The sequence below is a fragment of the Trachypithecus francoisi genome, unplaced genomic scaffold, assembly GCF_009764315.1.
Source record: "Trachypithecus francoisi isolate TF-2019V2 unplaced genomic scaffold, Tfra_2.0 Lachesis_group2, whole genome shotgun sequence".
Lineage (NCBI taxonomy): Eukaryota > Metazoa > Chordata > Mammalia > Primates > Cercopithecidae > Trachypithecus > Trachypithecus francoisi.
In genome coordinates, this window is record NW_022681465.1 from 138,513,916 (window position 1) to 138,530,519 (window position 16,604).

The following is a 16,604-nucleotide window of genomic DNA, read 5'->3' on the forward strand; positions in this document are numbered from 1 at the left end:
CTCCTGGGCACAGGAGGGGATGCCCATCCAGAGCTGACCAGGCAGGGCCCTCCCCCTGCTCCACATCCCATGCCCTACCCCCATATCCTACCCGCAGCAGAACCAGAACTCAGGCAGGTCACGATCAGGCCTGTCAGAGGGGGAAGGAGGCTTCTGGCCTAGGCTATACATTCAGGAAGCAGGAGCCCCAAATCTGGAATTTTGCTGTTTCTCCCTGTGAGGTTACCCAGGAGCAGAGAACATTGACAAGATTGAAAGAAGAAAACGTGGCCAGGAGCAGTGGCTCAAGCCTGTAATCCCAGCACTTTGGGAGGCCGAGACGGGCAGATCACGAGGTCAGGAGATCAAGACCATCCTGGCTAACACGGTGAAACCCTGTCTCTACTAAAAACTACAAAAAAAAAAAAAAACTAGCCGGGCGAGGAGGCGGGCACCTGTAGTCCCAGCTACTCCGGAGGCTGAGGCAGGAGAATGGCGTGAGCCCAGGAGGCGGAGCTTGCAGTGAGCCGAGATCTCGCCACTGCACTCCAGCCTGGGCGACAGAACGAGACTCCATCTCAAAAAAAGAAAAAAAAAAAAAAAGAAAGAAGAAAACGCTGGCCATACAACTTTAAACTTGTGTCTGGTTACCAGACCTCACTGATGGAAATGCTAGGAACTGATTTTATAAGTCTTATCATCATCATATGCATAGTACAATTAACCTGCATTGTCATTGTTGAAAGTGTTCATCCTACTGAGTGTAAACATACACATTATACAATAGTTCTGGTAACTCTGTTTGCAGTGTTTTCATTTTCTAATATACAGAGAACCTCAGGACATGTGACATGTGGGGACCATGTTTCTTTTGACCTCCGAGGCCGTGCTCTGTTATATAGATGGAGAAACTGAGGCCTGTTGACAAAGGAATAGTCCCTTTATCAAAATCACTCACCAAAATCACCTGAAAACTCAGAGCTCTGAGGCCTCTACCCCTGCACCTTCCCCACCACTCCTCCCCTCAGCCAAGGAGCTTTTTTTTTTTTTTCTTTTTTTTTTGAAACAGGGTCTCACTCTGTCGCCCAGACTGGAGTGCAGTGGCTCGATCTTGGCTCACTGCAATCTCTGTCTGCCAAGTAGCAGGGAGTACAGTCGCATGCCACCATGCCAGGCTAATTTTTTATATTTTTAGTAGAGACGGGGTTTCACCATGCTGGCCTGGCCAAGCTGGTCTCGAACTCCTGACCTTGTGATCCGCCCGCCTCACCCTCCCAAAGTGCTGAGATTACCATACCCGGCCCCGCCAAGGAGCTTTTTTTAAAACATCAATTAAATCCTGTCACTCCTTGGCTTCCAACTCTCCAACAGCTTCCCAATGTACTTAGAGCACAATCCAAACTCCTCCCTGGGTCTGGCCTAACCTTGGTCAGGAAGCTCCAGCCACACTGGCCTCCTCTCTGCCCTGACACACCAAGCTCCTTCCCACCTCAGGGCCTCTGCACCTGCTGTGCCTTCTGCCTAGAAAGCTCTTCCCTGGGTCTTCTCATCAGGCAGGCCCCGGCACAATATCACCTCCTTGGAGAGATTCCCTGGCTGCCTTTTCTAAGTGTGTCCCTCCTGCTGCATCACCTCCCCATACACCGTCTTATTTTCTTGGTTAACACTTGTCACTACCTGAAGCTACACAGCTGACGTATGTGTTTAATGTTATTTTCAGTCTCACTCCCTAGAAAACGGGCACAATGAGAGCAAGACCTTTTCTGTTGGTCACTGCCACGTTCCCAGGGCGTGGTGTAGAGCTGCTAAGCAGCTTGTCCAAGATCCCATAGCAAACAAGCGGCAGAGCTGAGATTTCAATCCATGTACATAGCTACTTATACTATATTGCTTCCCATTCTAATAATTTTTTTTTGAGACACAGTTTCACTCTCATCACCCAGGTTAGAGCACAGTGGCAGGATCACAGCTCACTGCAGCCTCTACTTCCTGGGCTCAGATGATTCTCACTCCTCAGCCTCCCTCTTGAGTAGCTGGGACTACAGGCGCCCGCCACCACGCCTGGCTAATTTTTTATATTTTTAATAGAGACGGGGGTCTCACCATATTGCCCAGGCTAGTCTTGAACTCCTGGCCTCAAGTGATCCTCCCACCTCGGCCTCCCAAAGTGCTGGGATTAAAGACGAGAGCCACTGAACCCAGCCCCATTCTAATAATTAATTAATTGATGAATCGTTCCATCATCTCAGCAGAGTCCCATCTAGCTCTGAGGGAAGCTAGAAGTCTTCAGCCTCCTGCCTGCGGACCTGGGGAGCTTCCCCAATGCCCATGATAATATCTTGGGAACCTTTTTACTTCCTCCCCAGATGGTTGGGTCACCTCCAGGGTGTGGGGGCTAAGAGCACAGCAAGGCTCAGCAGAGCTCAGCAGGCAGAGGTGGATGGACATTCTGGGGTGAGGTCCCTGGGGCCAGACAGACCCAGCAGGGTGGGGCAGGACAGAGCAGGCCTGGAAGGACCTGCAATCATACAGATGGGCAGGGCTCTGCCTCCAGAGGGGAGTGAACTCCAGCAGGCAGGTGGCCCGAGATTCCAGCAAGAGGCACACAAGCCAGGAGAGAAAAGAGACCTCAAGTCTGGGAAGAGGAAGTAGCTGCTCCCTGCATAGGACAGCCCGATCCTGGGAGCTTGAACAATCATCCCAAGGACTAAGAGTGCCGGGCAAGGGGTGGGGAGGAGGGCAGGAGAGATGGGAAGCACGTCTTGCCGTCCCCTCAGAGGCTTCCTTGCAGGGACCTAAATGACACTATAGTGCAGGCTGGATGAGCTCGTCATGCTCCCCACCTGGTGCTCCGAGGCTGGTCACTGAGGAGCTGAGGAAGTGACCCCCTCATGCTCGAGCTAGAGAGTAGGGCCTGTGGAGGTCACAGTGCCCAGGCCAGTCACCTCCGGCTGCACCAGCCTCATGCATGTGCCCAATGTGCCCTTAGAATGCTACCTCTGTGTGTGCCGTAGGGAGGATGAGCTAGGAGGCTATACAGCACCTAGTGGGGGTTAGCGCTGAGCCTATGTTATTGTATTAGGTCGGTGTTAATAGCTACTGTTACTGATGACAGGATTTTTTTAATGCGGGGGCTTGGGCCCCACCTACTGCATCCAACCCTCATGGGTGGAACTCAGGCAGCTGTGTTTTTTAAAAAACTACCAAAGGTATTTGGCAGGGATTGGAACAGGCAAAATTTTCACTTTTCACTTCATTTCTTCATGGTTTCTTTGGTTTGTTTATACTATGAACATTTTTTAAACGACTAGATTAAAAATACATACACAAATATACCGTGGGTTTGGGAACCACTTGCTAGAAGAGGCTGGGTGGGGTGGCCAAAAAGAAAGCCACAGCTCCCGGGAGGGTGGGCACAGCCCCTGCTGGGTGCTGCCGGAAGTCACCCAGGAGCACCAGCAGGAGATGCTTAGAGTGTGTTGCCAAATATTCAGCATTAACCCCCCTCCCCGCCCCCGAGGCACCATGAGTGGCAAACAAAGAATCATGCTAAAAGAAGCTCTGCTCCTCCTCTCCTGCTGGGAAGAAAAGCAGCTGGCAGTTGGCAGACTTTTCCGAAAGGTTTCCTGATAACCTCCCCACCCCCACCCTCTACACTCACCTAGGCCCAGCCACCTTCCTTCGAAGAGGTCAAGGACTCAACAAGTTGCCAAAGAGAGGCGGCTTGGGAAGTGGCTGTCTGGCATAGCCCAGGGTCTGCACTGTCCCAGGAGTGCTTAGTCACTTTCCAAAACAGGAGCCATGACCCTTCCACTCACCCATACACATCTGTCTCTTTTGGTCAACATGCAAGTGTGTGTGTGGATGTGCCCCGAGAGTGTGGTGAACTAACCTGAGATCCCAGCATCCAGGGACGACCTTGGTGCCTGACCCTCTCTCCCGTTGGGGCAACCTCAACCCGTCACCCCCGTCCCTGTTGTATCTCAGGGATTGGGACATCTCCCTTGGTTCCTCAACACCCAATGCACAGAGAGGACACCAGACTGCTGCTAGTCACACAGCAATGACAAGGCCAATCCAGGCATCTGGCCATGAGGCAACACTCCTGCCGGCATTCCTGCCTGCCCTGTCTCTAGCTCCCAGCCTTTCACAAGCTTGGACTTTTCACACTGACTGTGTACCACGTGGGGCTTCTGGCCCTTCAGAGACCCTCACTCTACCCCCAGCCACCCCCTCTGCTGATCCTCTTTGACCTGCAAGACATGGGGGGAGGTCGGTAACTGGAAGAAAGTGCTGAGCTCCCAGCAACACTAAGCCAGGGAAGAAAGGCAGCAACACACAGTCCAACATGAGGCCTGCTGGGAGGCCTGCTGGGAGCAGCATGAGCCTCCTGTACCAGCCACTGTGAGGACGGCCACGAACCTGCACCTGCTGGCCCCTGGCCCCACACAGCTGTGCCTGTCAAACACCTGGACACTCTGCCAGGCTCTCACACAACATCTCCCGCACTGCACAAACCATGGATTGTACAGCTCACACCTGCCCCCATCTCACCCAACAGAATTCTCTCCACCATCAGGCGGTCCCAAGGAAAGCATATACACCATTTCATTCAGGGTGGGGACTGGCATCTTTGAAGATAACCCTTTCCAACACACTGACCGTGGTTACCACCATCACTGTCTCAAACACACAGTAATGGCAAGAAGCTCATCTCCTGGGCAGGCTTCCCAAATTTTAATGTCCACAATCACCCAGGTATCTTGTTAAAATGCAGATTCAGATTCTTCAAGTCTGGTGTGGGGCTCTAGGCTTTGCTTTTCTAACAAGCTGCTGGGGATGCTGATGTCACTGGCCCAGGACTGCTTCTAAGGTCTTAGGGCCATGGTTCTCAAACTCATCTGCAAATTAGAGTTATCTGGGCATCTTTTCCAAAACTCAGATAATATCCCAGACCCACTCTCTGGAGGACCCAAGAGTGGCGTAGCTGAAGCCAAGCGCACTTGGAGTTCACTGGCCCCTCTCTGAGTGGCAGGTGCTGTCCTAGGTGCTGGGTGCAGAGTAGCCCACACTCTTGAAGTCTACAGCCCAAAAAGGGAGGTGGGTATTAAACAAGGGGCCTTTTCAGTAAACAGGATGAGTCTAGGTCAGGGAAAGCCATAAAGGAAATAAACAGTAATAAGAGAGAGAAAATAGGTCGGGCGTGATGGCTCACACATGTAATCCCAGCACTTTGGGAGGCCAAGGTGGACAGATCATCTGAGGTCAAGAGTTCGAGACCAGCCTGGCCAACATGGTGAAACCCCATCGCTACTAAAAATACAAAGAAAAACAGTTAGCCAGGCGTGGTGCTGGGCGCTTGTAATCCCAGCTACTCGGGAGGCTGAGGCAGGAGAATCGCTTGAACCCAGGAGGAGGAGGTTGCCGTGAGCCAAGATCGCACCACCGCACTCCAGCCTGGGTGACAAGAGTGAAACTCCATCTCAGAAAGAAAAAAAAAAAGAGAGAGAGAGAGAGAGAAAATGGAGGAGGCCTCGTCAGATTGGGGGGTCAAGAAAACCTCTCAAAGGATGTGACCTTAAGCTGAGACCTGAAGGCTGAGAAACAGCCATTCATGAAAGGAGCCAGGAGATGGCGTTCAGGCAGAGGGAATGGCAAGGGTAGAGGTCTGGAGGGGAGAAGTGACAGTGAGTGGCAGAAGAGCAGGGAAAGGAGGGCCCATCTGGTGTCTCAGTCCTCACCTGTGAGGCACAGAGCTTGGCCTGTCTGGGTGAGGCTGTTGTCTCCAGCCTCGAAAAAATGAAAAGAAGGGAAAAGGGAAGGTCTGTTCTCATGACACCCCCAGGAAGAGCAGCCCCCACCCCTGCCATAAGTATCACCCATGGGCTCGGCCCTGCGTCCTGGTCTAAACCAAGCAGTACAGGTAAGGGGAGAAAGGAGAGCCCTGGAGGGTGGGCAGGGTAGAGATCAGGCACCTACCTCTGGCTGACAGCTTCTTGGTGTTGATGATCTTGGCAGCATACTCCTGGCCGGCCAGCACCTTCACACACCTTCGCACCACGGAAAAAGCTCCCCTAGGAGGACAGAGAAGGTGGAGAGAGTGAGGGAACACCCAAGGGCTGTGTCCCTAGGAGATGTTGGAGTTCACGTCGCTGCCCTACGCTAGAAGGAAGCCCTTCATCAGCGCTGCTCAGGCTCACAGGGGTTTCTGTGGCCCAACTCAGGGACAGAGCGAGGCCAGAGAGACCCAGAAGATGGACCCAGAAGCAGAAGATGAGAAGTTTGGCCTCAAGTGAGAGGAGCCTGCCAACGTCATCAAAGTTGGGCTCACCACGCTGTAAAACATTAGAGTCAGGTAGTGTTAGAACTGCAGAATCCAGGTCTCTGAAAGTTTTTAGTGTTTTATTCTTTCAGTAGGTAAACATGGACATGGTTCAAAGTTCAAAAGATATAAAGGTATAGGTAGTAAAACGACTCCCTCTCGCCCCTGTACTACAGCCTCTGAGGTCCCCTTCCCAGAGATTACCACTGTTACCATGTCCTTGGGTCTCTTTCCACAGACGGTGTCCCACACACTAATGGTACTGGACATTGTATACTGTGTTCCACCTTCCTTTTTTCAGTGAATAATATATTTTTAGAGATCCTCCTTCCGTATCATAACATAAGAGTTCCTTGTTACTTAGTATGTAATTGTATGGCTATCCGATCCTTTATTCAGCCAGTCCCCTACCGATGGGCACTCAGATTAGTTTCAATCTATAGCCATTACAAACAATGCTACAATGACTAGCCGTGCGTGTGTGCATTAGAATTATATATCCTATGTATGCATGTGTCTGTGTGGGATACATTTCCAGAACTTATGTTATCTGGTCAAGGGGTAGGTGTTGTTTGCTGATTTCAATGGATAATAAGAGATTGTCCATATTAAAGATTGTGCCAACTCACCTTCCCACTAGAATGCAAGGGTGCCAGTTTTCTTTGCCCTTGTCAACACAGTGTATTATCAAACTTTTTATGTCTGCTAAAGAGACAGGTGGAAAATGGCAATTTGCTGTAATTCAATTTGTAATTGTCATATTAAGAGTGAAGCTGAGCATCTTTTCATGTTTTAAGAGACTCTTGGGATTTTATCCTCAAACTATGAGTAATTATAAGAGAACTTGGGGCAAGGTCTGTGAGTTTTCCACCTCACAGGGGAAAACATTGTCACCATGTAGAATGTGGCCCATTTCCTACCTCATTTGATTTTTCAGGAAAAGCTACAAAACTAGATATTGATGAGAAATTTCCCAATTTTTAAATACTGGCACCTATTCCAAAAGAATTTGAGGATGGTATTAGGCCAAACAAAACTTGTCTAAGGGCTAGATCTGGAGTCTAGATGCCGTTTTGCTCTCTTTGCCACGAAGGCCATGCACTCCAATCCCTTCATATACAGAGGAGACTCCTAAAGGGCCCGATACTGACCGTGGTCACCACTATAGCACCCTAACCACACGCTAATGGAAGAAGAGAGTCTCCTGGGCAGGCTTCCCAAATCTAAATGTCCAGGGAAGTCACCCAGGTACCTTGTTAAAATGCAGATTATGATTCCTCAAGACTTTGAGTTCCAGTGTAGATTGCTCAAGGTCAAATGGTTCATAACAGGCAGAGCTGTGTCTAGAACTCAGATGTTAGCACTCTTGGGTGTGTGACTTCCACACCAAGTAAGGCTTCCACTTCCTGGCAGGCTGGGCCATGCCCAGGTTTTTGACATGGCTGAACACATCACATCCTCCAAACTTGGATGTCCCATCCCAAGCTTATGGGCAGCTCCAAGCCCACAAAAAGATGAGGCTGACAAGGCAGAGGAAGATGCTGGCAGGCACTGAAGAAGCCTGCAGGCTAGCACAGATGCCTGCTCTGCACACAGCCCTGAGCATGATATCACTGGCTTCATGTCTAGGCAGCAGGAAATGAGCGGCTGGGAAACTGTAAAGAAGGATGAGGAGGAAGGAGCCAGGATACGGACTAGAGACCAAGAAATATAACCTTGTAGGAAAGCTAAAGGGGGCCAGAATTCATGGGCATGCAGAGGGCCTCGCACAGCTGTGGCTCCTCCTTGGGGCATGCAGCCTGTCCATATGGTACCAGGAAGAAAGCAGCAAGACCACAGTCCCCTCCCTGAGACTCTCCCCTGCTGTGCGGCCCCTATTCCGTGCTTCCAGAGCACCCCTGCTTAGAAAAAATTCATTTTTCTTCCATCATTCCTACAACACTTCTGGCCACCAGCTATAAAGGGTTTTTTTTTTTTTTTTCACAGCAACTTATTCTCTGGACACCAGTTGGGTATCCTATAATTCAGTTATGAAACTACCTAGAGTTAGTGCAGACCCCACAAGCTAAGGGCTAAAACCTACAAGACGATCGCCTTGCTTCAGATACCAATCACAAATAGTGGGTCCTCAGGTTACCCACAATTCTGTCCAACCTGGCTGGTGACTAGGGGACCCCACAACCTCCTCCTTTTAGAATTTTCTATGATGGCTCACAAAACTCAGGAAAACGCTTACTTACATTTACCAGTTGTGCATGTGTGTGTGTGTTTACAACAGAGGTTATGATAAAGGGTACAGATGAACAGCTAGATGAAGAGGGGCACAGAGCAAGGTCTGGAAGGATCTTGAACACAGGAACTTTTGTCCCCATGGAGTTGGGGTGTGTCACCCTCGGGGCATGTGGATGTGTTCACCAACCCGGAAGGTCTCCAAGCTCCGTACTTAAGAGACCTTTATGGAGGTCTCATCACTAGGCATGATTGTTTATTAACTCAATCCCCAGCCCCTCTCCCCTCCCTGAGAATGCAGGGAAGGGCTGAAAGCTCTAAGCTTCTGGCCATGGTTTGGTTTTTCTGTGACCAGCTCCCACACAGGCACCCACCCAAAGCTGCCTCATTAGAACAAAAGATGCTCTCATCACCCAGGAAATTCCAAGGCAGTTGGGAGCTTTGAGTCAGGAACTGGGTTCTAAGACCAAATACTAGAACAAAAGATGCTGTTAGTACCTCTATCGCTTAGAAAATTATAAGGGTTTGGGGAGCTCTGCACCAAGAACCAGGGATAATGACCAACTACATATTTCTAGATTTCTTATGATATCATAATATCACAACCCTACACCCCCATCTAACTCAGACTGGTGGTGGCTCCTCCACCAGCTTATTTCTCCCACCCTGACAGTGAGTTCCTGAGGGCCAGGACTTTCACTTTCTTCCTCTGTCCCCAGTGCTTGAATATCCAGTGTCTAATGCCAATAGAGCCTCCATGAGTGTGACTTGCAGGAGAAGGAGGTGGATTTCAGCAAGAGTGAGAGAAAATGGAGTGAGACAGGAGAGGAAATTTTCAGATGGGGTGTTAGGAATAGGAACAGGCATCTAAGGAAGATGGGGGACAACTGGTCTCTCAAACATGCCCGCCCTACCCAGGGATGGGGATGGACCTCAAAGACCTTTAGGTCCCCCTCTAGCTGGGGGCCATGATTCTCAAAAGCCCTGTGAGAAAAAAGCTTAAAGTGGCCACATCTGGGCAAGGTTCTGAGAACTCCAGGAAGAGAAGGGCAGGAAGCAGGGAAGGTTGTGAACTCCAGGGTGCAGGAGCTGGGTCTCGTCCTGCTCATCAGCACCTGACAAAGCTTGGTCCAGAGCTACAGCTCAATTAATATGTGTGGGTGGATGGAGGGATTGAGGAAGGGATGGTTGTACAGCAGGAGGGAGGGATGAGTGTAATTTCTCCATTAGAGAGGCAAAACTCCATTCTAGGTAAAGACCTTAGATCAATGATTATCAAACTGGCTGCCTGAGAATCCCCTGAAGGATCTCCGAAAAAACAGATTCTGGCCGGGCATGGTGGCTCATGCCTGCAATCCCGGCACTTTGGGAGGCCAAAGCGGGAGAATCGCTTGAGCCCAGGAGTTTGAGACCAGCCTGGGCAACATGGCGAAACTCCGTCTCTACTGCTGGGCATGGTGGTGCATGTCTGTGTTCCCAGCTACTCAGGAGGCTGATGTAGGAGGATCACTTAAGTGCCGGAGTTGGAGATTGTAGTGAGCTGAGATAGCATCACTGCACTCCAGCCTGAGTGACACAGCAAGACTCTGTCTCAAAAGAAAAAATAAGCAGAGTCCGAGGTCCCACCCAGACCTCCTAAATCAGCACCTCGGGGTGTAGGCCCAGGGAATTTGTAATTTCATTTTAACTCTGTCTGTGGGTGATTTTTTCTCAGGCAGCCCAGCACTGCCCAGCGCCTTCCGGGGAAGTCCTGCTGCATATCCTGTCTCCCTTGGAAATCCACACTGATAGGGGCCAGCGAGGGCTCTGCTCAGGGAGGCCTGACAGGCCCCATGAGACTGGGCTCTGGCTCAGTGAGCCAAGGCCGTAAGAGCTATGTCTATAAAACAAGAGAAGCCATACTTGCTGAAGTTCCTCTTCCGAACAGCACCAAGCTTTTGTGTAAATTAGAGGCTCCTCACCAGGAGTCCATGCCATAGATGGGGTAGTGCAGGGACCCTGAGACCCTTGAAGGACATCTGTACATCCAAGTGTAAGCAAGTGCATTTTTTGGAGGGAGGTAAGTGTGCATAGCTTTTATCAGATGCTCAGAGGGAGGAGTTTCTCAAAACAAGCTTAGAGCTGGTGATCCGGAAGGCAACAGCCCCTCACAAGCCCAGAAGTCTTCTTCCCTTCAAATGTACATTCACCACTAAGCACCCTTTTGACCCTCACAGCAATCCTGTGGAGTTGGAATTCTGCTCTCCCATTTAACAGATCAGGAAACCGAGGCCTCAAGTGAGCAGGCATATTCCTAATTGAGGCTGTGAGGAGAATCCAGGTCCCTTGCACTTTTTCTTCTGACTCAACCACGACAGGGGAATGTGGTCCTCAAGAGCAGAGGCTCTGGGGTCACAAAGACTCGTAGTCCAATCCTAGTTCACCCCCAACTGTGTGATGCTGAACATCACCTTTCTGCGTCTTCCTGTTAGAGGGTAATAACAGCCTCTACCTGCTGGGTCTGTCGGGGAGATTAAGTGAGGTAACTGGCGCAAAACACCTGACACAGTACCAAGCACATGGGACATGGTTTGGGGAGAAGGGGGGCAAATGAGGCGAGAAAAGGGGCTGGGCTGCTACCTAAGCACCCCCAGGCTCCAACCCTACCTGCCATGGCAGTAGGGATCAGAGGAAAGTCATAGCCAAAATGAGAATGAGGGCAGGGAGTCGGCAGCCCTAACCTCCTCCCTTTTTTATCTTCTGTTTAAAAAAGAAAAAAAAAAAAAAAAAAAAAACATGTTTCTGTATTCTTGTCCTGCATGAACAAGTGGCCACAGCCCAGAAACCCTGGCAAACAGAAGAGCCAGCCCACTCCTTTTGTGGCCCTGAGCTGAGCAGGCAGCCAGCAGATGGGCAGGTGGGCAGGAACTTGGGAACAGGACAGGGCAGGAGAGGCAAGGAGGCCAAGGTTGGGAGGGCAGGGGTGGGAGGCGATGGCCAAGAGTCCCAAGAGGAAGAGATGAGGCCTGGGTGTGAGGGCTGTGGCGGATGGCCATGGGCAGTCCTGGAAGTGCCAGTGAAAGTGTTTCTGAATTCCTCGAGAGGTGTAGGGGAATGCCCCTGGGTGCAAAGGAGGAGGGGTGGGGGAAGTGTTCCTGGGTGCAAGGGGTGGGTGTCTGGCCATAGGCATGTATTGGCAACCTGGTCTAGCCCCTAAGAGCGTGATGCTGTGAGGCTGTAGGTGTGACAAAGCACATGTATATCATCCTAGGAATGAAGCGTGTATCCATGTGAGCCAGAGGGTCACAGAATGTAGGCAGGGAAGGGTGTGTGGGGGAGAGACAGACAGGCAGACACTGGGGGAACCAAATCTCAGCCCTCAGCCCTGCTGGGAGGACTTAGGCAAGAACCCGCCCCAGTGAGGGCCACAGTCTCTTCATCTGCAAGGTGGAGGCTAGGGTAGGGATGGGGCTCAGGAACGCAGTCGCTTTTCAGCTCTAGTGTTTCCTACCAGTGCCATCCAACAGAACTTCCTGTGAGGATGCACACAGTCTGAGCGGTCCACTGCAGCAGCCACCAGCCACAGATTCTACAGAGCACTTGAAATGGGAGCAGCGGAACTGAGCACCAAGTTTCTTATTTTATTTAATCTAAATAACTATATGTGGCTCATGACTGCCACATTGGAGAGCATGGTTCTACATAGAGAAGAGCAGGCACTCCTGAATCAGACCAAGCAGAGTTCACATAGTGGGTCAGCTACTTCCTAGCAAGCTACTTCACCTCAGTAAGCCTGTTTCCTCTCTACTGCAAAATATGGACAACAATAGTACCAACCCCATGCAGTTGTTTCAAGGATTCAATGAGATAATGAAGTAGGCAATGAGTTTGGCAGAGTCCCTGGGGTATAGTAAATGCTCAAGGAACAATGCCTTGTGTAGGCATCATTATCCACGAAGGGAGGAGGACAGCTGGCATCATCAGAAACAAAATGGACATTGTTTGCCAAACTCGGGGAAGAAGCAAGCCAAGGTGGAGGTGTGTGGGAGCCATAGCGAGGTGGGGAAGGGGCAGCTCACCAGGGCTGAATAGCCTGCCCCGAGAGTGGACGAGAAGGAGTGTGGGCAGGCAGGGAGGCCCCCCTCCGGCAGACAGACAGAGAGGGCACAGTGACAGTGAGTCCGGTGCGCGTGGCTGAGAATGTGGGAACGTGCTAATGGGCTGTGAAAAGCAAGATTCACGCTGGGAAATTGCTTTCCAGCTGCCTGGCAGGCAAGGTGTCCTGGGCGTAGCTGGCTGCCAGCCCACAGGGGCCCACCGCCCTCTCTGGCCTGAAACAGCAGGAAGAGTTGACATGGCAGTCAAGTGCAGCTCCAGGAGCACTAGATGGGGAGCCAGAAGACCTGAGCCCTCACTCAGCTTGGCTACCAGCTTGCTTACTCTTCTGGGCCTCAGTTTCCTCATTCGAAAGATGGGACCAGCCCCGCTTCCTCCTGGGACGTTTGTGAGGGGTCTCTGCTGCCCAAGACTGGTTCCTGCCACTTTCTCTAAAGGAAGCCTCTTCACCTTCACCCCAAACCACTCAGAGCCACGTTACACCTGTGAGTCTCAGCAAACAGGAACACTTATTATCTATTGCGGCCTTCTGAGGACAGCACTCACCAAACACTTCCCTCCACTCTGGGCTCCGTGGGGGGTCTGATTGTCTGGGCCCCTTACGGTAGTCTTTAGTGTCTGCTCTTCATTGACTGTTTCCTCAAATATGCTGAGGTCTCCCTCCTTCCAGAAAAATAAAACAACCTCCTCAAATAAAACAAAACAACCAGGAACCCTTCTCTCGACCCAGCAGCCTGGGCTGTTTCCTTCCTCCCTTATTCTTTGCTGCCAAACTTCCAGAACAAATGTCCGACATCCGCCGCCTCCTCTTCCCACCTCCCACACTCCATGAACCCACCACAATCTGGCTGCCGCCCCCGGGGCTCCATGAAAGAAATGCCTGCGCCAGGTTCGCCCACCCATGCCTCCTCCCACCCTCACCACTACCCCTTGCAGTCCCCGCTGGCGCCTAATGCACCTTGCCTACCCCACCCCAGGTAGCATTTGGCCTCACTGAAAATAGCTTTGAGTTCACCCTTCCTTTTGTTTCTGGGTCGCCGTGCTCTCCTTGTCTCCCCCATCACTGAAAATGCCTTCGCTGCCCCACCTTCCCTCAGTATTGCTGCTCCCGGCCTCTTTCCACCCACCCTCTTACCACTCTCGCCCATCCCTTCTACCGGGGGCCATTAACTGTGATCTCTGGGGAGGCTCTGGACATTTGTGAACCCACTTAAAACTGTATTAAAATGATTCTGTGTCTGTGCATTGTTCTGGGCAAAGGATGCATAGTCATCAGCTCTGCAAAGGAGTCCATGACTTCCCAAATAATTAAAGCCATTGACCATCACCCAAAACTGAAATCCACATCCAGAGTCCCCCCTGTCTTCGGAACTCTAGCCCCGTATTTTTAGCTACTCATTATCTTGCCTAGATGCTACATGGCAGGCACCTCATAATCAAAGCCCAGCCTCTTCCCCAAAATTTCCCCACTCTTGGTTAAGATACTTAAGCGTTTCACTTCTCTGAGATGAGCTGGGGGTGATTTCAGAAAGTTCCTGGTCAAATGCAGATAGATCTGTTATCTGTGAGAGAATCTGTATCCAAAACCCTTTGGTGGTCAGTAACACATAGCCCAGGCTGGCTGATTTGATCACCCAGGATGTGGAACCCAGAATAGACAGGTTAGAATGCCTGGGGGAAGGGAAAGAGCTGGGGTGGGCCACAGAGGCAGCACCATGCACTGGGCTAGAGTGTGGGCCACATGTGGCTCCATCAGAACTTTGTATAGCCCACAATGTCTTACTTTTGAAGTCCACCCCCTCCTATTCCAAAGCTGAAGAAACTGGGGCCAAGACCTTGAACCCAGGACTGCTGATTCATAGTCCATTGCTTTTTCCAATACCCGGTACTCTCAGATTAGAGGGGGTCTGACCTTGAGGTCCACAGTCGGATTCTGGAGTAGGAGGAACTGTGGAAAATAACAGCATTCTACATGTTGCAGTGAGTGGGCATTTTGGGAGGGGGAGAGTACCCACAGTTTATTTGAGATTCTCTGAGGACTCTGGATTCCTAAAACAGTTAAAAAGCTGGGGTCAGTTTCATTCAGAAACAATAAGAAGCTTTTAGGCCTCAGCTTACCCATCTGTGAAATCAACTGTTGATAAGTAATTTTTAAGCCTTCTCTTTCTTTCTTTCCCATTTAGGCATTAGTACCTTTTCTTAATAATAAACAAAACACAGCTACGCAGCTTCTCAAATGGTGACTAGATCAGAAGAGATGGGGCTGGGGGCTCACTATCCCCTTTGCTTGACTCTCCCCACTTCTTCCCAGCTCTGTGAGCAGAACTCCACAGAACAAAGCATTATACAGCCAGAAAATCCTAGGACCTATTACTGAAACCACACCTCTCCCATCCTCTCAACCGCCTGCGGCTGCAGCCACCCACTCCCAGACTCTAAAACATGCTGCAGGGACGCAGTGTGCTTGAGCTGTCCCGCACTGCCCCCCGCCCCCAAACACCAAACCAGCAGAAGTCTCGTGGGGGACACAGAAGGGCTGGGATCCGGAAGAATCTGTTTGCTGCAGGGAACATTGAACCAACAGAAGTTCCAACATATTCCTTGTTTTGGCTGCGCAAGGGTTTTTTCGAATGGGTCACAAAAAGAAAAATAGAAAAATATTCTATTTTCTCTTTACAGTGCTTAAAGGCAGGGCCAGAGCCCAGCAAGGCAGGGGACGTGCCAAAGGGTGACTTTCTCCTCAGTCTTTGATGGCCTGGCCCTGTCCAGAGTATATACCATGAAGGCTTTCAGAGGTCCAAGCGTCAGAGAGAGAGAGGCCTCCAGGGATAGGACGGCCAAGCACTGGAGTGGACAGACACTGGAGTGTCCAGTTCTCATGTGTCACTAGCTTGTGTGACCATGGGCAAGGGCCTCGCCCTCTCTGGCCCTTAGCTTGCCATCTGTAAGACAACGGAGCCCTCTTCCCTCCGATATACCGAATTGAATTGAGGGTACCCTGGCTCTAAACCATCTCCCACTTCATTCTTTCAGCAAAGCATCTCCCCAGACGAGGGCAGGGACCTAGGGCAGGAGGCCTGCAAGGAAGGTAAGGCCGTGGATGAGAGTGGGAATTTGCACATCTCTGCTGCCAGAGCACTAGCTCCTGAGGCCGCAGCCAGCTGTGGGATGCAGGAGCAGTTCTGACCATTGGAATGTCTTCCTTCTGTGGAGCTAAAAGCTACCTCTCTTACTCTACATAGTCGGCAGCTCTGCCTCTAGGGCCTCTCAGGCCCCAGGACATCTCTGCAGACACGGGGGTTGGGGAAGGGAGAGACATAGTCCCTGAGGGGTCTCTTCTGTCTGCTAAAGTCCCTCAGTTCCTTGGTGTTCTCTCACTTGATTCAGCTTCCAGACCTTCACCACCCTGCCTGGCCCCCTCTTCCAGACAATCTACAGGTTTTTAATAGTCCTGCTAGGACCCAACATCTGGAAATGGGGGTCAGGCTGAATGGGCCAGAGAAGAGTGGGACCCCAGATCCCCCTAGGGCTGACATGCTCCACTGAAATACATACCTCAGAGCTTTTGTCTGAGTTGTTCCCTCTCTTAGGAACACTCTTTCACCCTCTTCCCTCTGGTAACTCTTCTTCCTCTCTCTTACTTTCTCTCTCTTTTATAGAGACAAGGTCTCTATCACCCAGGCTGGAGTGCAGTGGCATGACCATAGCTCATTGCATCCTCAGACTCCTGGGCTCAAGCAATCCTCCCACCTCAGCCTCCCGAGTAGCTGGAACTACAGGCGTGCACCACTGCACCCAGCTAACCTCTGGGTAACTCCTATTTAGCCTCTAGCTCCCTAATGTCATCGCTTCAGGGAACTTTCCCTGATACCTCCCTCATCCCAACTAATTGAAGTCTCTTTGCAGCTCACAATTCCACGTATGTGGCCAAAGCCCTTATCCCGTTGCATTTAAATAATGATTTCTGAAGTGATTTAAT

General features: G+C 50.9%; 1 protein-coding gene across 6 annotated transcripts in view; it reads right to left on the reverse strand.

The window, feature by feature from the left end:
* Positions 1 to 16,604, reverse strand: part of CAMK2A (calcium/calmodulin dependent protein kinase II alpha) — a 70,162-nt gene that overhangs the window by 47,461 nt on the left and 6,097 nt on the right. For 2 of the 6 annotated variants that reach the window (XM_033180581.1, XM_033180579.1), the window contains exon 2: positions 5,959 to 6,053. In XM_033180581.1, the coding sequence (XP_033036472.1) occupies positions 5,959 to 6,053 (95 nt within the window). Of the gene's footprint in view, positions 1 to 5,958; positions 6,117 to 16,604 lie in introns of those variants that run through there. The other 4 variants (XM_033180578.1, XM_033180577.1, XM_033180576.1 and 1 more) reach the window with 4 other exon arrangements.